Source organism: Stegodyphus dumicola, chromosome X2 (assembly GCF_044657685.1).
Source record: "Stegodyphus dumicola isolate Sdum_Otavi_A_Nest chromosome X2, ASM4465768v1".
Classification (NCBI taxonomy): Eukaryota; Metazoa; Arthropoda; class Arachnida; order Araneae; family Eresidae; genus Stegodyphus; species Stegodyphus dumicola.
In genome coordinates, this window is record NC_140781.1 from 131,825,915 (window position 1) to 131,848,172 (window position 22,258).

Consider the following 22,258-nt stretch of genomic DNA (forward strand, 5'->3'; position numbering starts at 1 on the left):
TGAGCACCCAGCATTTTCACGCCTGTGCCCAAAATGGAAATTGGAAAAAGAAGTGCAGACTGCAAAGGTTACGAGGAACATTTCATACGCCGAAGCCAGAAAGTTAGTCCAAAGCACACAGCTACGACAAAATACATCTTACGCCAATGCTCTAAAAAGATCTCGTACAGTTGCCACCCAAACGTCAGTTGGTATGCAGACTCCAGCAAACAAAAGTCAACAGACTACAAACAACAGGAAGAAAGAAAACCCAACCCATACAGTACATAATAAAAAAACAGTAATTCAAAGCAAACCCAAAACTACCAAACAAAAAGTATCAAATAAAACTAGAAGCACCAGCAGTAGCTCTTTTGATGACATGATACCTGAATCTGCGGATTCAGACAGTATGGAAGTAGAAGAGGGTCTAGAAGTTCCCAGGCATCTACTTCCACGAAAAACAAAAGAACAGCACAGAAAGAACAAAAATCATTCATAATGGCCACCCTCGTCTCATGGAACTGTCGCGGTTTCCACCGAAATTTGCTGGACATCAAAGCTATAATCAATGTTTATCATCCTGTATGCTTCGCAATTCAGGAAACAAATCTAAAACCGGAACAACAGGCAAAACTTCGGAGGTTTTCTTTCGTCAGGAAGGATAACCTTGCAGGTGAGCGTGCCAGTGGAGGTGTTGGTCTCCTCACCTCACTGGACTACTCATCAAGTTCCTTTCCTTTGACGACACCCCTCCAAGTTGTCGCTACTCAAACAAATTTTGATATTGTTGTTACAGTCGTTTCTCTGTATTTGCCTCCAAATGAGCACATTGATCAGGAAGATTTAAATGGTCTTATAGAGCAGCTGCCTGAGCCTTTTATAATAATTGGAGATTTTAACGGCCATAGTCCACTCTGGGGTAGTAAAGATACAAACTGCCGAGGAAGACAAATTGAGCAGATGATCGACGATCATAGTCTTTGTCTCCTGAATAATGGGCAGGATACGTACTTCCATGAGCCTTCAAGGACATTCCACGCTCTCGACCTTGCCATCTGTTCACCATCTCTATTGCCATTTTGCACTTTTAGTGTCGGAAATGACCTGTACAACAGCGATCATTATCCCATTTTTGTGTCTCTTGCACGAAGAGGAGCAAACCCCATGTCGAGACTCCCTCGGTTTATACTGGACAGGGCAGACTGGGAACTCTTCTCTTCCGTTGCAGAGCCGACAGAGGAAATGGTAGAAGATGTGCATATCGATGACGCTGTTGAAGCTGTTACAAATACTATTATTCAGGCAGCTATGCTGTCCATTCCTAGAACATCAGGAAAAATGCTTAAATATACGAAACCATGGTGGAATCGCGACTGTCATGAAGCACTGAAAAAGCAGAAAAAAGCATGGGGTATTTTTCGTAGATATCCTACTCTGCGAAACCTAATAGCATTTAAAAGAGCCAAAGCAAATGCACGAAAGGTAAGAAGGCAGAGCCAGAGGGATTCCTGGATTTCATATGTGTCCTCAATAAGATCCTCAACGCCTAGTAAGCGGGTTTGGGAAAGAGTTCGAAAAGCATGTGGAATATATAAAGACCACTCACTTTCCTTTTTGGAAAAAGATGGCCGAGTGATTAGCTGTATAGAAGAAATTGCGAATACTATTGGTGAGACATTTGCTGCCGTTTCTTCCAGCCGAAATTACTCACCTGCATTTCTTTCTATCAAGCAACGCTCTGAGAAAAATCCCATCGCTTTCAACTCTTCCAACTTTGAGCCTTATAATAGAGATTTTACTGTGCTAGAGTTAAAGAGAGCTTTGTTACAGACACATAGGTCTTCTCCGGGTCTTGATGGCGTGAAGTACGAAATGCTAAAGCATCTGTCCTATAAGTCACTGAATGAACTTCTCACGCTTTAGAATAGAGTGTGGAAGGAGCGTATTTTTCCCAGTGCATGGAGGAGAGCTGTTGTCATTCCTATTGCTAAGCCTGGGAAAGATCCAAGGAATCCCTCCAACTATCGGCCAATTACCCTTACGAGTTGCCTATGCAAGCTGTTTGAGAAAATGGTAAACAGCCACCTAGTCTACTTCTTGGAAAAGAATAATATTATATCACCTTATCAAAGTGGTTTTCGAAAGGGGAGGACTACCGTAGATAATATGCTCCTCTTAGAGACATCCATTCGAAAAGCTTTTGTAAGAAGAAGTCACCTTGTCTCGGTATTCTTTGATATTGAGAAAGCTTATGATAAGGCATGGAGATACGGTATACTTCGGGATCTTCACGAGAGTGGCTTGCGCGGCAACCTGCCAATTTTCATTCAAAATTTCTTGAATACTAGGACTTTTCAAGTAAGGATTGGCTCTGTTTTTTCAGATATTTTTGAACAGCAAGAGGGTATGCCTCAAGGCTGTGTGCTTAGTGTAACTCTGTTCAACCTAAAAATAAATTCTGTATTAAAAGAACTTCCTCCCACCATTTCAGGATCTTTATATGTTGATGATCTACAATTTAGCTGTCGAGGTGCGGATATGAGATATGTAGAGAGGCAGCTCCAGATCGCTTTGAACAGGATCCAGGAATGGGCAAAAAGACAAGGATTTACGTTTTCAAAACAGAAGACTGTGTGCGTGCATTTATGTAAAAAGCGAACTCCATCCTGAGCCTGAATTATACCTCAATGGGTCTGTAATTCCAGTTGCACCTGAAGTAAAATTTTTAGGGGTGATGTTCGACCGAAAATTGACTTTCCTTCCTCATGTCGTAAACTTCAGAAAAAAGTGTACCAAAGTTTTAAATATCTTAAAAGTCCTGGCGAACACCTTCTGGGGTGCAGAGCGTTGCTCCATGCTTCGCATTTACAGAGCTCTAATTCGCTCTAAACTGGACTACGGCTCAGTTGTTTACGGATCTGCCCGGTCTTCAGTGTTGTTAAAACTAGATCCTGTTCATCATCAGGCTCTGCGGATTTGTTCTGGAGCCTTCAGGACATCTCCTGTGCAGAGCCCTTATGTTGACTGTCACGAGCCATCACTCCGTTTGAGGCGTGTGGAGTTGTCTCTTTTACAGTATTTTAATATATTGTCTCAACTTGACCATCCTTACAAACTGTGTTTATTTGATGATAGCTGTGACCATTTATTTGAAGCACGTCCATCCTGTGTGCCTTATTTTCCTACCAGGATTCGTCCTCTAATTGAAGAATTCTCCTTATCTGATATGTCCCCACAAGCAGTACAGCATTTTGAAATCCCACCTTGGGAAAATGCTCAAATCCAGCTTCTTGACATTTCCCACACTTACGGAAAAACAACCACAAATGACATCATATACAGACAAATTTTTGCTGAGCACAGGCATAATTACAGCAGTTATCTTCCCGTATATACGGATGGATTAAAGTCAACTTGTCACGCTGGGATGTCCTGTATAATTGGTGACCACTTGGAGGGCAGATGTTTACACGACGCCTCCTCGGTCTTAACCACTGAACTGACTGCTGTCTATTATGCGCTTTTGTACATCCCAACGCTTTGCTATAAAAATTTCATTATATATACAGACTCCTACAGTGCACTAAAAGCTTTAGAATCCTTTTCAAGCCCCGACAATCCTGTGATTGTGGATGTACTGAAGCTAAATATTAAATTAAGAAGTCGTGGATATGAAATTCTGTACTGCTGGGTCCCTGGACATACAGGAATAAAAGGCAACGAGCTGGCAGACATCACAACAAAATCTGCTGTTGAAACGTCGGGCCGCCTCATCCCTTTTAGAGATATCTGTTGTGTCATCAAAGAGAGGATGAGATATAAATGGCAACAACTTTGGGACATTCAGATACAAAACAAGTTGAGAAGGGTGAAGGCTAAAATAGAGCATTGGCACACTACTTGCAATCGTAAGGAACAAGTTCTTTTGACTCGCCTTAGAATTGGTTACACTAGAGTAACACATAATTACCTTTTGAAAGCTGAAAACGAGCCTGTTTGTGCAAACTGTGATGTTTGTCTCTCAGTATATCACATTTTAATTGAATGTCCATATTTTAATCGTCTTCGTGAGAAGTATTTTAATAGCTGCGACCTGCCTCTCGACCGATTAATCGGAAGAGAGGTCAATACCAATTTGTTTGACTACCTGAAAGAAACAGGTTTCTATTATTTAATTTGATTTTTTTTCTTGAGATTTTATGTTAGAATTTTAATGAATCGGATATTTTAAGATTTTATATCTATATTGCATATTTCATTATCTGAATCATAATCAACATTTTCATCCCACCATTTCACTATTTTTTTACTTGCCTCGATTTTAAAAGTGTTCTGTTGCTTTAGATTTTTTCTTTTATACTTTATATGCGAAATACGAATCCTGCGTTTGGCGCATATGGCCTATATAGCTTTGCGCCATAAATCTACCACTACCACTACCACTTAAAGAGATAATTTCGAGTGAAGAAGATCTATCGCGATCAGTTAAACTGCGAGAGCCAAAACCTTTCCGTGACTCGATTATATTATTTGGAGTCCCTTCGGACTTTACTGCGGACGATTTAATTTCAGCATTGAATTCACATCTCCCAGCCATTAGAAAAAACTCAATTAAACCAAGAACCCCTCTTTCAAGACCTGATTCCAGGAAAAATTGGATTATTAGTCTGGATCGTGATTACTTTAATAGATTGGGTCATCAAGGTAGGATTTTTCTTGGCTTCACGTCCTGTCCCTATCGGCGTTACGTGCGTATAACACGTTGCTATAATTGTCAGGAGATAGGTCATATTAGCCGAGGGTACCAGAATAAACCAAAGTTTGGCCAGTGTGCTGGATCTCACCACGCTCCAATAACAGATTGCCAAGAACAACCATCTTGTGTAAATTGTCTAATTTCAAACGAGCATAAGGGAACAACATTTGATTGCACTCACACGGCATTTTCAACAAAATGCCCGACCTATCGACAAAAATTGAAGCAGCAAATCAGCCAAATGAACCGGGAACAGAGATATTAGGCCTTTTAAGTAGAACTTCGTTGAAATTTATACAATGTAATTTACAGAGATCTATAGCGGCAACGAGCAACATTCATCAAATACAGCTTGAACTGGGGTGTACAGTGGGCCTTTATCAGGAGCCGTATATTACGTCCAAAAATTTACTAATTGGCTCTTTATCTTCTAACAAAACATTTCTTTCCTTAAACCATCTGGCTGCAATCGTGTACAATGGACCTTTGTCACCACTTTTGTGGAAAGAAACTGAGCACAGCTTTTCGATTCTGATTGATACCCTTGAAGGAAAATTGCCAATTATTTCAGCTTATTTTCCGCCTAGTAAGAACATAGATGCATTATTACACGAATTAGATTATCTAAAGGAAAACCCAATTGGAAATGTTATATTAGGTGGAGATTTTAATGCTGCCAGCACCCTTTGGGGATATCCCTATGAAAATTCTAGATCCCTTCCGCTTTTGGACTTTATAGATTCTCAAAATTTGATTCTTCTTAATAAATTAGATGCTCCTCCAACCTTCGATACTTTACATGCCAAGGGTTGGCCAGATTTGACTCTTACTTCTCCTTCCATTTCTCTTTTTATAGAAGATTGGACAGTAAGTGATAGCATTACATTGAGCGATCACCGAGCTATTACTTTCAGTTTATTTCCAATTCTAAGATCCCTAGGCAAATTAAGATTTAAAACGTTCTTTGGAAGAAAAGATAAATTTCGTAGCTGTTTTTCTCCTCACATTTCATCATTAATCCGTTCTTTTCAAGATTGTAGCTCAACTTCAGATCTGGATAACACTTACAATAAAATGACTGCACTTTGCATACAAGCTTGTAAAAATGCTTTTAAAATGAGAAGGTTTTGTCCGCGTACAGCAACTTCCTGGTGGACTGAAGAACTTACAATTGAGCGAAGGAAGTTACGGAAATTGCGAAAACGAGCACAAGCCACCTATGAAGTTATAAATCGTGCTTCATTATTTCAAGAGTATAAGAAATCTCAGGCCTTGTACAAAAAAAAAAAAAAAAAAAAAAAAAAAAAAAAAAAAAAATTAGGGAAATCAAATTATCGTCTTGGAGAACGTTTTGTACCAACACCGAACATAAAGTACGGCTCAGCTTTCCAAATTGCTTTCGATAAAGTTTTCCAGTCTTGTTCTCTTCCAATACAAATTTTTCCTTCGGCTACAAGTTCAGAACAAGTGGTAGCACATGTATTAAGATCGCTTTTCCAAGAAGATTTACCAGAAGAAGATAATTCAACGCAGCGAGAGTTACGTTTTAAATTTAATAACCATGCTTCATCTTTCTCTTTCCCAGAATCTCTACCAAATTTTTTGGAATTAGAACGCATTATTAATCACCTAAATTTAAAGAAGGCTCCCGGACCAGACGGCCTAGATAATGTTGTTGTTCGACTGTTGTTCAATATTGCACCGGACTTGATCATCGCATACGTCCAAACCTGCTGGCGACTCCGATACATTCCGAAAGAATCGAAAAGAGCAGAAGTCGTACTTTTCTTAAAACAGCACAAAGATCCACTTAGACCGCAATCCTACCGGCCAATTTGTTTAATACCAGCTTTAGGTAAGCTCTTGGAGAGGGTAATTTTAGGGCGTCTGCAGTATTATTTACAGAAAAATAGTATACTACATCCATCACAATATGGATTTCAAAAGGGCGCTCTACAGAGCATGCAATCTACGACCTGATTTCGTCACTGCAATCGAATAGGAACGAGCATTTGCACTCGATTTTGATCAGCATCGATATACAAGGAGCTTTTGACTCCCTGTGGTGGCCGGACATAATATACGCTCTAGTCACCATGGGGTGTCCAGTAGATATCATTGACCTCATTCGAAGTTATCTGCAAGATCGTCATATCCAAGTGACTTTAGATTCAGGACAATATGATCAAGAATTACAAAAAGGGTGTCCTCAGGGATCTTGTCTCGGTCCCATTTTTATGGACGATAGTAGCTGACTCTCTTTTGCGACAGTTTGATGGAAAGTGAGACTGTAAACTCATAGCTTTTGCAGATGATTTTATGCTAATTGTTAAAGGCAAATCGGGTATTTCTTCTGCGGCTCAAGCTTATCTGGATATTATAGCAAACTGGGCATGAAGGCACAAAGTGGTTATTTCTACCAGTAAAACTCAAGCAATGTTGATAGGGGCATCTAAACCCCTCAAACGCAAACCACCTTTAAAATTGCAAGGCAAATCTATTAAATTTGTAGGAAGCTTGAGATACCTAGGTCTTATTATTGACTCCAATCTTTCTTGGACGACTCACTTGAAGGCAATCAGAACAAAAGTAATGTCACTGACAATTCACATGAAACGAACAGCTAGTAAGAATTGGGGAATCTCATCGCGGATTTTAAAAATATGGTACTTGACTGTAATAGAAAGAATAATCTTATATTGTTCAGCAATATGGGCTTACTCTCTTAAGACACATGAGAAACGACTCTTAATTTCTATTCAAAGATCTTTTCTTCTAATGATCAGTCGAAGTTACAGAACAACTTCCAATGATGGTTTGCAGGTCTTGTCCGGCATTCCTCCGTTGGACTTAACAGCAGAAAGGGAAGCGGTGCTGGCTCGAGTTTTGCGTCTTCGTCTAGAGAGAAAACTGTAGAATATTTCATACGATCCTTTTAGTTATGAAACTAGGAGCACAGAACTTCTGTGTCATCCAGTACAAAATGACATTTCATGTGCAATAAGGACAACCTTCTCAAATGAGTCAAAAAGTCAATTCCAGATTTACACAGATGGATCTCATTCGGAACAAGGAACAGGATGTGGACTATGTGTAATTCAAAATGGCAAACCAATGCATTAATGGCGTCGCAGACTGAGGCCAGCGAACTCTATCTTTCAAGCTGAACTACTTTCATTAAAAAAAGCAGTACATCTTTCAAGTCAATTTCCATCACAAGTGGAAATTTACAGTGATTCACTTTCTAGTCTGGAGGCCATAAAGGGGGAAAATTCAAGAAATACAATAGTAGCAGAGATAAAAATCCTTCTTCTTAACCTTACTGCCTCTTCTAGTCCCTTATTGAGCTGGGTTCCCGCTCATAGGGGGATTTATGGCAATGAGTTGGCAGACCAGTTGGCAAAAGAAGCGGTAAGAGGGAATAATCTTCCTCAATATTCATTGCCTTTACCATTTTCTTATATTAAGAGATATACAAAAGAGAACTTACTCCAGCAATGGCAGAAAAAGTGGGAACACTCCACAACGGGCAGAAAAACTTTTAAATTTTTGCCAAAGGTCTCGGAAACATTTTTGGTTTCATCTGCAGTGCAGTCAACTTTTCTCACGGGACACGGTCCCTTTCCGTCGTTTTTATTCCGATTTCATCTTAAGAAAGATGACAAATGTCACTGTGGAAGTATTGGGTCTCCAGACCATTTTGCTTTTTCTTGCCCACTCACCGCTGAATTTCATCTGCAAAGACTATCAGACTTATATTGGAGTGAATGGACTAAAACACTATTAAAATGACAAATTCTTCAGCACAGATTAACTCAAATTTTTAATATTTGCAATGAGATGTATACATTTCCAACAACCTTCGCATAATATTTGCACTATGGGTAGCCTTTTAATTTTTTTTCCCATCTGATATGTTATAATGATAATTGTGTGTTTAACTCCAATGCATAGAATATTTAGCACTATTAAGTACTGGATGTGCTCTGCACTTCCACATGGGAATAAGTTCTGCATTTGGGAATTGTCTGTTTGCATGTTAATATTATAGCCTTTAATTCTGAATTCTTTTGTTATTTTATAGTTATTATTTTGTTCCTTTTATTATTTTTTTGCCATTTTGTTATTATTGTATTATTTTTGCATTTTTGTAAGTTAATTACAATTATTGTTAGCTGGTAAACTGGAATATTCTGACTGTTTAAGAAAGAAAAAAAAAAAAAGTTCATTACAGTTTTTAGAATATCTGCATTTTCAGTAAGAACAGGAATTTAGAGCTGTATCTAATTATTTTGTATGTATATCGTGTCCATCACAATTAGGTATAAGTTTCTGTTTTCCAGTAGATTAACTATTTTAAGCATTGTGAACTATTACAGCCAATTCAACTTAGAGCGGATTTATTTTATTAGCTGGCAAATTGGAATATACTAACTGTAATGAAAAATTGGTTGCAGTATTTGAAACATGTGCATTTATATAATATGATGGATTGATAACTATACTAACTGCAATGAAAAATTAGTTGCAGCATTTGAAACATGTGCATTTATATGGTATAATTGATTGGTATATAATATGTACTGAATAATTTTGGATATTTCATGTTTGTTACAATTGGGAATTGGTTCCTGATTTTTTGTAGATGTTTTTAATTATTTGAAGAAATTGGGCACTATTATAGCCATTTTACAAGAATGATTAGCTATATTTGAATATGTGTTCTTATGTTGTAGGAATACTTGCCAATTTGTATAGATTGAAATTGTTTATTTGTGCTATTTATAATTGTATAATAGAAATTTATTATTTTAACTGCCATGAAAAAATTAGTTGCAGTGTTTTTTTTTTTAAACATGTACATTTGTAGTATGTTTGATTGGTAAATATTCTAACTGTAATAAAAAATTAGTTGCAGCATTTGAAACGTGTATTTTTATGGTATGAGGATTGGTATATAATATGTGCTGAATAATTATGTATTTTATGTCTATTTTAATTAGGAATTAGTTCCTGTTTTCCATTAGACGTTTTATTTTAGAATATGTGCTTTATATTGTTGGAATACCGGTCAATTTGTATTGACTGGAACTGTTTAACAAATCTGTAGTTTTGCACAATTTAGAATTGTATTGAAAAATTTAAGAATTAGTTTCCTTTTTTTTTATCATCTGGGAGCCAAGTCATTATTTACAAAACATTTGCTTCTGTGGATAATAATAAAATAGTGTACATATTACAATGAAATTCCCAATTGCAATTTCATGTTTGTCTTGTGGATAATTGCGACACAGTGTGCAAATTGCTATGGACGCACATAATGAGGTGTGCTAACTGTTAAGGACACGAAGTTATGATGTATCAAAGTGGACAAGTAGTATTTACTTGAACGATGAATTTAACAAAAGTGAACATAGAATAGCCTACACAACATCATATACTTTGGGTTATGGAACTATCAATTGCCTGAACTGATGTGACTTACGGAAAAATAATACGGACACACATCATTAGGTGTGTAACTGATAAGAACATGAAGTTATGATGTGTTGAAGAAGACATAGGATTAAAAACTGGTTAATATATAAGTTCCACTCTCCATAACATAGATCCTATCAATGACAATGTAATTATTAATTGATCGTATATGTATTTTCATACGGATTATTATGTAACAATTATTGTATAGATGACACTGTCAATTTAGCATTGTAATATTACTATCATTGATTCAGTGAATGCCGCTGGCGGTGGATTGTAGATTCTTTTCCATCGCATGGACATATAACTCTGATTGGTGTAGAACCTTAGGTCGGAGGTCCATGCGACTGCGTATCAGTAGAACTTCGCGGTTAAATACCGCTTTTCCTCATTAGCATTCAGACGTGATTCTAAAACTACGTTTTGGCCGGAAGTGGTAAGTTGAAATTAAGAATCGATAGGAAAGGAAGTTTAACTCAAAATTTAACTGCTAATAAAATTAACATAATCCTTACAACCGTATTGAAGCTTTCCCATTATAATAAAATAATTCATTAATGAAGAAGTTATGAGATAGCATATGTACCAAAACTAAATCTGATTTTAATGTAAGAGGACGTTTTCAGCATTTTAAAAATATTTTTGCTTTGGTTAGCGTCTGGTATTTAAGAACTGAAACTTTGCAAACGCTTTATATTTAAAGTCCAATAAATTTGATTGAAAGTAAGGGTAATAATGGACTGCATTTTATTACTTTTGACAATATAGAATTGTAAACAAAATAAAATTAAGATACTAAGTTTTTTGAAATTTTGATAGCTTTTTAAGTAAACTTGTAGAAAAATTTATGAAATTATTACAATAATGTTTTTCTCTTAAAACTTTTATTTGTGCTTTTTAATAAGTGGATTTCTCTGCTAAGAAGGGACTGAATTAAAAGCTTTCAAATAGCAGTTACGGAGCGAAATTTCATGTAAACGAAAAGTAAATTTTGATGTTTCTTTTTTTCAGGACTGAATGATCCGTTTCCATGTACTTTTAAATTAAATGATGTATTTTGGTTTAACAGCAAAGATAATTATTCACAAAAGAAACAATTCATATCTAGAACTGAGTGTTTTTATAGTAGTACAAAATATTAATAATAATAAAACTAAAAAAGAAAGCTATGAAAGGGGGAAAAGAATATTTTTAGGATAAGAGTGGATTTTTTTATAATAGATTAGGTAATTTGAATATGACACTGACACAAGTACCATCTGTCTAAGGAGGTATGCCTTCGTGGAGGACTTTCTGGGGAAAGCTGGCTGGTTAGCAATATCATTTTCTTTAGTCTTTGATGCGTTCTCTTTTCTAAATACATGTATGCCTGAAATCTGTTCCGTTAAAAAGCCAATTGATTCTATTTTGTATATTTTAAATAATATATTTTTTATATTGCATAAAATATGCTTTTGTACTCATCATTTTATACGCTAGGTTTCATGTTAAAAATATTCACAGAAATTGTTTGTAGGATACTGCTGTTTGAAATTTTAAAAAGTTGTATCCAGTATAACTAAGAAATATTCATTGGAATTCATACCTGTTCCAGCATTCCGAACATTCCTTAATGCATTAAAAAGGAATTTACTCCTGTCATAGACTACAAGTTGCATTCTTTCGGATAGCTTGCATTGCCTGAAAACATTGACTTCGTAGAACCATCTTAAAAAGAGTGCATAACGAGGTCAAAGAGAGAGAAATCCGGTAAATAAGCCTATTAAAGCATGATAAGAATTAAAGAATTCAAAATTTCTCTGTTCAAACATCTTTTGCTCAAAATTCATCATCGTGCCAAATGATCAAACGGTGACTCAGTTTGTACTATATCATAAGCAACGCTATATTGAGTAGTATTATTTCATAATGTTTTCTGTAAAGAGTAATCGAATTATTTTTGACAACCAAGTTATATGCATGTAATATGACCGCGAACCATTCTTTTCTGCGAACGTTTTGAACACAAGTATAGATTATTAATATTAAAGTTAAACATAATAAATGCATCGCCTATTGGAAAATAAGTTTAATTTATATCTACTAAATGTCCAATTTTTTCAGTTAATTTAGTAACTGTTAAGTCTTGGCGCATTAAAAACCCTATCACAGGCAAAAACATGTCTCAAGTTCATGTGATTTCACTGAGTCATTAACTCACTAACTGTATTTGAAAGGAGGGTAAATTCAAACTTAAATGAAGCTCAGAAAACTACAGTGTGCTTCTCCTGGAGAGAGCACTTTCGCAAGTGCTAACTATAAGAATACTGAACATCAGCACAGTTACCTACGCAGAAGACCAAAATCATTTAGAACCGTGGTTAGAGAGAGCTTACTGCATATTCATTTCTAGGGAGATTGTTAGAGAGTCATAGGTATTTTCGCTGTCCTTTCTGCATGCCTTCCATGCCTTCATGGTATAACGGTAGCACACTCGGGGCGTGTTCAGGAGGTCCAGGTTCGAGTCCCAGGGGAGGATATTTCATATTTTCCACGTCTTCCAATTTCAAAAATATCTAATATCTTTACAGTTGCGCCCGAACTAAAAGATGGTGGATGGTGGTTCTTCACCGCCAGGATTTGGTGACTAGGTCCCCTAATCCCCAGTCGCCCTTTAAAAGGGGAGTATATAAGGTATTTTCTCCCTCCTTTCTGCATGCCTTTGTGGTGCAAAGGTAGCATACTCAGCGCATATTCGAGAGGTCCAGGCTCGAGTCCCGGCCAGCTCATTGTTCATTTTGCATACTTCCTGCTTTAAAAAAAAATAACTTATGACTCAACAGGGTTCCTTTTTTTAAAGGTACAAGAGTACTCTCCTAATCTATGTTTAAAACTATTTTAAAAAAGGATTGAACCTATCTTACTAAAGATTTTTCATATTGTTGGTTTCTCAGAGGTTATCTCAGTATTGTTATTGCGGATTTATCGAATTTTAAGCAAACCCATATTTTCGAAATGATTTTTTTTTTTCTTTTAAGCAAGTCCTTATTTTTTTTCAAACTGCTGAGTTAATTTCAAACCAGAAGAATTTAAACAATAATTTATTATGACCTTTAAAGAATATAATTATTTTTTCTTAAGCGTCTTATTATTATACTAATAAAAAAGCGCGTTTCAATGTTTCCATATTGCGCTTTGTTTAGAGTAGGATGTCCGGTATTAGTTGCGTGAGATTAGTGCCCTTGGTCACATTGATTGCGTGTTCTCGAACACGAACAACTGCAGCTTTGAATACTAAATTATTTAATAATAATAATAATCTTCAATTAACTCACTAATCATTAATAACATTTAGAGAGACCCAATATAAATAAATTAAAAGATCAACATTATTTGCATCGAAACAGTAATATAAAAGTTAACCCACGAACTTCGAAAGGTAGTGGCGCGTCAATTGTATTTATATCGAAAAACAGATTTCTTCTCAGCTACTAGTCTTAAAATTCTCCCTAGTTAACGGAGTTTCAGATCGTTCTGTACCCTCGCTCTTCCTGAGGCATTTTGTAGATGAATTGGACTCAGATATTAAATTTTTATTAAATTTTTTGTCTTCTGATTCATCATAATTGAAGACAGTATCAGAAGAAATGTGAATGATCTCCCCATAATTGCGCGGCTCCGTGACAAACACGTTGGAGGTGGTTGACATGCTCTGACACTGATTATGACTTTTGTGACGTCATTTCAAGACGTTACTGGAGAAATTATCATTTCCATAGTATTGAAGCATGTAACTTTTTATATATGTAGCTTTCCTAACCTGCATATAGTTTTCAGTACTTAAAATTACCGATGTAGAATGATCCTTTTTTCGACCTCAAAAATGTGTTACAGGTCAACAGACACTGCCTTTGCAGCAAAATATTTTGTATGTATAATATGCTTTATACATACATAATTCACTTTCATGTAACCGCATGGATAAAGTTGGCAGAATTTGACTGGTCAAAGGAATCAGTTTTAAGAATTATGTCCTGCAAAACTGCGTACTAGAGTTAAAAATTTGTACTCTATTTCACATGTGTCAGATTCTTTTAATCGTGTTGGTCTAATTCCACGGCTGCAAAATTTTCATTTGATTTTTGTAATTGTTAAATGAAATGTTATTGCAAATCCTGGACTTCAAAAGGTTTGCAAGCTTCTATGATTTACCCCTATACTATACACGAAGTTGAACTTCCACTCCCATAAAATTATTACTCTATTCATGCATAATGTTTCCGGTTTATAAAATATTTTGACGATTTGTCATGCCTAAAAAACTTTCACAATGGAACTGTTTTCTGATAAAACCGGAATTGTGATGTCCTTATGTTAGACATCTATGACAATCATCTGAGTCACTGTAACATTAAAAATATTGTTATTTTGGTTTTTCTATTCAAACAATTATGATGCAAAGTAAGCTTCTTCCTTACCCCGAATTCTTGGAGTCTGAAAACTGTCGTAATCCCGCATTATTACGTCTTCTAATTTAATTGCAGGCCTGACATCTGCATTCAAGCTGTAAATGTAAATGAACATTTTATGAACAATTTCTTATAAAGTATCTTGTTTAAAAACGATACGTAAGACAGAAGAATATTAAATTTTAAGAAAACAAATGAAGAAAGAAGTTTCAACAGAAGATATATTTCTTAATTTCAATAGGAAATTTGTTTTTGTGAAATTAAGTTATATATTACAGGCCCCCAACTGAGTAGGGGATTTTTATTCGCCAGGCAATTTACAATTAAATTGCTTTTAAATTGTATGATGTGCTTTGACGAGCAAGAGAGCAGCATCAGGGTCAAGAGCAAAAGATCTGAGAATTTGTGTTAAACTATCTCCACACACCATAAATGCATTTTCAACACGTTTAATTTAAGCTTTAAAGCATCTTAAAATTAATTAAGCTAATAAATTCCTTTTATATGTGTCTCTTCCGATGTTTCATAAAATATCGATGGCACATGTAAGCAATACAACTTCATAAATTTTATTTTAATATAAAATCTAATTTACAATGAAAGTACAAAGCATTTGATTCTGTATTACCGAAGTTGAAGCAATTTCTGAATATTCAAAGGTATTCCAAATATGCAAAATCAAATTTCATTTCCACATTCCTTTTATCTCTGCGTGCAATTTGCATTCATTATATGTAAGTTAATAAACTTTCATTTACATTTCCTGTGTATCTAAAGCAAATTTTTGTTAATTTGACTAAATTTTAATATAAGCTATAATAACGCTTTAATTAAAATGAACCTGTTAAAATTATGTACATAATCTTTGACATACTCGTTTAGCAAATTATCATCATTTACAAAAACATACATAATTATTTAATTTTCAAAAATTATTGGGATGTTATTAAATAAGCCATAGTTTATCACATTTTAATTTTTTTTAAAAACTTAATATGAATTTATAGCATTGATAATTACATATAGATGTCTCAATATTCACAAGTGCTTTTAGTTTTAAAAGTAAAATATTTTCAAATATTTATTAAAACATATATATTATTTCCAAATCATTTCTCATGAATGCATTGCATAAATCAATGTCCATCAATTTAACAAAAAGAGGTTTGCGGATATCATTCAGTCCTATAACCCTCTAGGAGTTTTAAAACCTGCAAATGGAACTACTATTAAAATGTTGATGGATCTGCGAAATTTGTTTTAAAGCTTCATTCTTCTTAGTAATTATTTCACAAAACATATATTGACTGGAAATCTTCAAAAATATTATTAAAACTTACCACAGGAGAAAATATTCTAGCCTATGATAAATGTAATATACCTCAGGAAATATAATGAAAATTTAAAATAACACATAATTTTTATGTGAGTACTTTAATCTTATTTCATTTTATGACAGTTGAATATACTTACGATTAATAAGCTCTTAAGGATACAATTATAGACATGCTCACCTGAAAACGGTAGTTTGGAATAGCGATCCGAAGAAAATGAAACTGCAAATATAGTTTACATAAGTAAATAATATATTATCCATGCTATATAATTCTATCAAACAAGTGACCTGTTTACACATTGTTACTAGCGCATCAGGTTCCTCGTTGAATGTCATTCGCTGAATCGGCGAACGCTTCTTTCTGGCACATTTCCATAAAATTCCACCACACCGGGGCGGTGCAGTTACATTTGAAATTCAGGAAATCAAGTCAGAATTTTATGCTTTCTTTTTTATTTCTGTACTTGGGAGCAAACATTAATTGGCATTCGAATGAGAGAATGACAAAATTGTACATTTTTATGTTTGCAGCACTTGACTCAAATGCATAATAATATGAACATACTTTAGATGATTACAAATGATGTTTTCAAAGTTATAGGAAAATAGGGAAACAGAGACATTTATCTGGTGAAATTAAAAATAATTACTTTATTTTTGCTTCGATAGGCTATATTAAAATCTTAAAAAATTTTCTTAAACATTTATTTATGAACTTACTACTTGTTTATCGTCATGAAATGGATGTTAAATTAGCTAGGAAGGTATTAGAAAGATGCATAAAATGAAAATGAAAATAAAAGAAATAACATGCATGGGGTTAATGTATAAAAATATTGCTTATTTTCAGATGCGCGGGAAGATTAAAAAAAAATGAGATAATTTTAAACAAATTTTTAGATGAAAAATTGTTTCAATTGCAATCAACGGGATAAATGACACTCATTTTGTTTCAAATGATATTAAATCTGGCAGTCGTCGTCGTCTTTGCTTTATTCCAATCATCTAACCAGTTTTAAATAATATTTTTATAACGGCTATCTTTCCGTAATTACCAGCGCCCACTAGCGGCCGAGCGGTAAAGTCGCTGAACACTGGTAGTTCGGTCCGAGGTTCGAATCCCGCGAACGGGCTGGCTGCATGGGCGTTTTCGTGGTTTTCCCCATGTGTAACGTGTATACGAGCCAGTTTCCCTTAGAAAGTCCTCCACGAAGGCATCCCTCCCCTTAGGCAGATAGCCCTAGTGTGCTTTGCCATAATTAAATGCACCAACACCTCCGTAATTACCAAGTGCTTCATCTTCCTCCAGCATCTTGTAAAGTTTAGAATAGCCGGCTCAGTAAATAGCTGCCTGCTGCTAAGAAAAGATAGTAACCCAAAGTCGCAATGTGAAAAGGTTCTCAGAAGAGTTTGGCAATCATTTTCTCAATAAATTTTGATGCGTGCATTCTGGCATTGAGCTGGTAGAACAGACTTTCTCTGTTTATCACTGCTTTTAGCTCAAAGCAATTATGCTGCGTAGACTTGACAGGTGTCTGAAGAAAACATTAGGGACGAAAACTTCGCGGAGAAAATAACGCACTTCAAAAACGTGGTAATACAAAATATCGTATTAGAAAAGAAAGCAACGAGAAATCATCGCAGCTCTAGAACATAGTGGTGTAAACCATCGCCGTCGAAAGAAAAGTGGTTCAAAAACATCACAACAACGATATTTTAGAAGTGAGATGTTTTCTCCCACCATGTTTTGAATTATGACTTTAACTCATAGCGTTGTTTTCGGCGCGACGTTTTCGGCCGCGATGCACCCGTCGCTAGGTTTTCGCCTGTAACTACTTGACACGGCAAGATTTTTCCATTCAGCAGTTCAAATGGGAAAGTCTGGTGAGTACCAGACACAAAATTACCCTGTTCACTGGTGGGCTCGCATGGGTTTTGCTATCATATATTGCCTTTTGAATCTTTCGATGGTGACTGATGATGAAAGAGTTTCGTGATATTATATCATAGTTACTCTTCCTAACCAATCAATTTGCGATTCATAAATGCATCGGTTATGTGAAATGGCATTGGATGAGCAAATGATTTGCTGGTTGCAGTGAATTCGGGAAGAACCCACTTATTTCCATCTCTTTCCAAGTCGATGAGGTGTACAGGATGATTCAACAAATCAGCCAAAAATGTAAACGCAAGTAAAGGGGACCGAAATGAACAGATGTTTCAATGTAATATGTGTTTGGAAAAGGGGAACTGAGGCGTTAGTTTAAGGCATTATTGAGATTGGTAGGGAAAAACTATTTGCTGGTGAATATTTATTTACCGTGAGGTTTTGAGCCATAGTCATCAATTATATAAATCCAAAGCACCCTGCCGTGTCCTTTACCCAGGGGACTGTGGGTTTGGGCGAAAACGGAGAAGCTGTTCAGAGGATGTACAGAGAAACGATTCACGACTAGACAACTGCGAAATCGTCAAACGTTCAAGGTTACTAACCAAAAGCTATACAATAGTGTATCTTTCAAGACTTGCGTGAATTTGTTTTAGGGTTCACATTTTTACAAAGCGGATTTTCTTCCTCAGCTGCTGGAGTTTCTCCTCACATTTTAGTCTTACCATGGAAATTCATTCGCTTGTTCCGCTTCTAGAGGTTAGTAAAACTGATATCTTACTGCTAAATAAAATATGGACTAATATTTTCTATTAAAAGTATTCTCCGTTAATATTGCAATTCAGGTGTACAATGAAGTTTATCTGATTTGAAGCTCAAGCGCGCTCTGGCTAGAATTATGATTTCACTCAAAAAATTGAGAAGCACCTATCAGGACATCAGCTGAATTCAAGCCTTAATCTGAGTGAAAAATAGATACTAATAACACATCAAACTTGTTAAATTCATGACCTAGAAAATGATCATGGCAAAAGAAAACCTTCTTTGCTCTTATAAGCTATTAATTAACTAGTTTTCTTGCATTCTGTATTTTAGTTTTATCATAAATTTTATCATTTTAAAATAGTTTTTATTTTTCAGAGTACGATCGAAATCCAAATATCGGTTGAATCCTTTGAAAGCCTATTTGTTCTTCAGCTGATTTGATTTGATTCCAGATTCCAATCAGCAAATTATCTTCAGCTATGCTTCAAATTTCTAAAAACGGATGCTTCACGTAACATTACAGGTGAAATGCATTATCAGGCGGAATTCTCAAAGAAGTCCAGAGATAAAAATAGACAACTATATAATAAGTTTAATTAAACATTTTTAAACCCCATTAAACAAATTTAAATTTTAGTGTAAATTTCGAAGCAAATATCATCGCCTTTCCATATATATTAATCACTAAAACGTGATATAAATTGCCTTAATTCAGTGCTAAGCAACAAACACTTATTTCTTCCCACTTGAATGCTATGCTACGGAAACTAGGGAAAAATTGGTCATCCATCTAACGTTGCGGGAGAAAAGGAGAAATAAAGTTTTCCTTTAGACCTCGTGAAATATATTATTTCATTAATGATGCTGATACAGATAGAAGACAGAGGCAGAATTAGAGAAAACAACAATAGGCAAACCACTCTTTTTTGAATTTCCGATTCTAATAAATTCGATAAAGCAGTGCAGAACTGTATATTTATAGTAATTAATAAGGATATTATTATAAGAGTGAATTAAAAAATAATAATTCTTTTTATTCAGTTTCAAATTTATAGGCATGCATCGAATGTCCCGGGACGACTCCACTGCAAGAATCATAATTTCACGGGCAGTGTCAAGGCAGTTTAGCGATCTTCACTATGTCTATTACCAAAGCTTCTCGACTTGAGGAAGGCTACGGGCCAATGATCCTGTTGCTCGTTATCCTATGAAACGAATCAAGGACGTAAAATCCAAAAGGAAAATTAAAAGGACGTCACTAATTCAGTCTGCAAACTGTTTTAGACGCGGTAAGAACTCAGAATGCTCCTAAACTCTCGAACAGAGAGACTTGCCGCTAGCAAGATCCTCGCGTAATAAGCACAATCAACTCCAATAATTGTTTCTATGCCTTCATTGCTGTTATGTATTGTTAAAAGAGTGCTCATAGATTTGTACCGAATGTCTTTTACTTCTATATACGCAAGAAATACGTAATATTAACAAATGCAACCACATGGAATCGCGACATTAATGAAGCGCACGGCCATCAACCCAGACTTAAATAGCACTGCCAGATCAAGTGTTAACGTATTATGACGATATGTCATAATACGTTAACAGAACATGTTATAGAGTTTATTATTCCTATATTTCTGTAAGGATGAAGCTGGTACATTCGAAAAACTATGATGAGATTAAACTTCTAGTACCTTAAATCTTAGGGAAGGGCAAAAACTGTATTTGTAATATACTTTTTGTAATATAATATGATAAACATTTTTAATAAGAATTGCATGGATCGAAACATATATATTTTTAAGTTCTTTGGAACCCTTGTTGATAAGTTCATTAATAAAGAGGCAGTTTGATTTGATATCTAATAATGAAAAACGCTGTTCTCTGTTTTAATTCATTTATTTTTATAAATGTTAGCAAATTTTGTGACTATTACTTGGTAAATTCAGTACATTTGCATCTTTGATTGAAAATCAGTTTGTTTAAACATGCATTTAAACGCAAAACCAAAGAAAACTTATTTCAGTGTTTAAAAATAATTGCATGCGTGTTTCAGAGCACTGGAGAATAATTAATGGTAGTAAATGGCCCAATATATTGAACACTGGGAAATGAAGACACACGGGAATACTATTCTTGATACATAGTCTATGCTTTCGGGCGTGATTTTGTCCAAGCATTTTGAACAGAAGGAAAAGCTTTTAGGTTTTCTGTTTGCCCTTCCATTTCGCATTACACGCACATCCCTTGGATAAACCTGAAAAATAATGAAAGGAATAAGAAAAAGATTAAGTGATTCGACAATCAAATTATTTAATTTATGAACTAACTTTGATGAAATTATTAGGTACCTGTTATGGAAAAATTTATAATAAACATTCTTGCTAGTTAATTAATAAAATGCGATTATTAGGTTTTTTATATGGCATAAGTTAAAATATAAAAATTATTTTATTACTATATTTTATAAGTATTTGAAATGTTTCTCTTGAAAATTTTCAATATACCAGAACACAAATTAAGCCATTAAATATATCTTACACTAATGTTTGAGAAAATTGCAAAACCATGAAGGAATTATGAAAATTGAACTCAAGTTACAGGAATTGAAAGTAAGGTAAAACATGCGAAAGGTTAGAATTGTATAGCGATTGTACACTGCTCAAGAAAAAAAAAAAAAAAAAAAAAAGGGAGTGCTATATCTTCCGTTCTACTGGGCCGATTGACAAAATTCAAACTGCGTTCTTCATGTCTCGAAAGAGCGACTTGGGATATATATTAGATCTATATATAGCACTATTCTAACATAGGTATTTTGACACAAAATCGGACTTTCTCTGAAATAACATACCAATTGTTTTCCATATTTCGATTCTACGGCTCAAATTATGCCAGAATACCAAGTTTTGTAAAACTCGTACGAGTAGTTTTTAAAATATTAGCTCTCAAAATTTTAGCTCCTCAATGTTAATTGAATTTGGCAAATATTTATTAATATCTCTTTTTTTATTAAATTTTTTTGATTTTTTCTCTCACATTTCGAAATTTAGGTTCATTCCAAATAAAATTTACCCATTTTTTGTGTTTTATTTTTTAAATTTCTATTTTTAAATAATTTTTATAAATTTTTCGAAAGAAATTTTGAATTATAACCTATAAAATTTTTACCATCATCATAAAGTAGGTGTATTTTTAAGCATATCTGCAAAAAATTAGACTTTTTTTTATTCAAAATTTTCTAAGATATACACGAATTTACATATTTTCGCGTTTTGAAATTTGGCATCTTTTTTTTGAGCGATAATAACGCCAAATGTGGTATATGGATTTTTGTTACACTGTATTGCCACAGCTATTTTTAACCTTAAATTTCAAGTCAAATTTTACGAAGAATTAATTATATGAAATTTTTTCCCACAATAAGGCGTAATAAATATTTATTAATACTATATGAAAATCTATTTTTTTAAATTATAGGTGATATTATTCAAATTTTTAACAATTTTTTTAAATTTCTCTCTTTCTTCCTTTTTTTTAAAAAATAAGAGTACATTTTTCTAAGAGTAAATTTTTACCTTCGGCGTTTTATCGTCTGCTACTTTACT

The 22,258-nt window shown here is 34.6% G+C and overlaps 2 protein-coding genes across 4 annotated transcripts in view; both read right to left on the reverse strand.

Annotated features, from left to right (window-relative positions):
* Positions 1 to 16,654, reverse strand: part of LOC118200822 (glycine receptor subunit alphaZ1-like) — a 77,850-nt gene extending 61,196 nt beyond the window's left edge. The window contains exons 1-2 of one of the 2 annotated variants that reach the window (XM_085810069.1): positions 16,182 to 16,654; positions 14,677 to 14,762 (exon numbers count right to left, since the gene is read on the reverse strand). In XM_085810069.1, coding sequence (XP_085666195.1) covers positions 14,677 to 14,762; positions 16,182 to 16,339 — 244 coding nt within the window. In that variant the 5' untranslated portion in view covers positions 16,340 to 16,654. The remainder of the gene's footprint in view (positions 1 to 14,676; positions 14,763 to 16,181) is intronic. The other variant, XM_085810068.1, reaches the window with a different exon arrangement.
* Positions 16,655 to 20,533: 3,879 nt separating this feature from the next.
* LOC118194853 (glutamate-gated chloride channel-like) overlaps positions 20,534 to 22,258 on the reverse strand; it is a 188,502-nt gene continuing 186,777 nt past the window's right edge. For both annotated transcript variants that reach the window (XM_035366066.2, XM_085810070.1), the window contains one exon: positions 20,534 to 20,910. In XM_035366066.2, the coding sequence (XP_035221957.1) occupies positions 20,725 to 20,910 (186 nt within the window). In that variant the 3' untranslated portion in view covers positions 20,534 to 20,724. The remainder of the gene's footprint in view (positions 20,911 to 22,258) is intronic.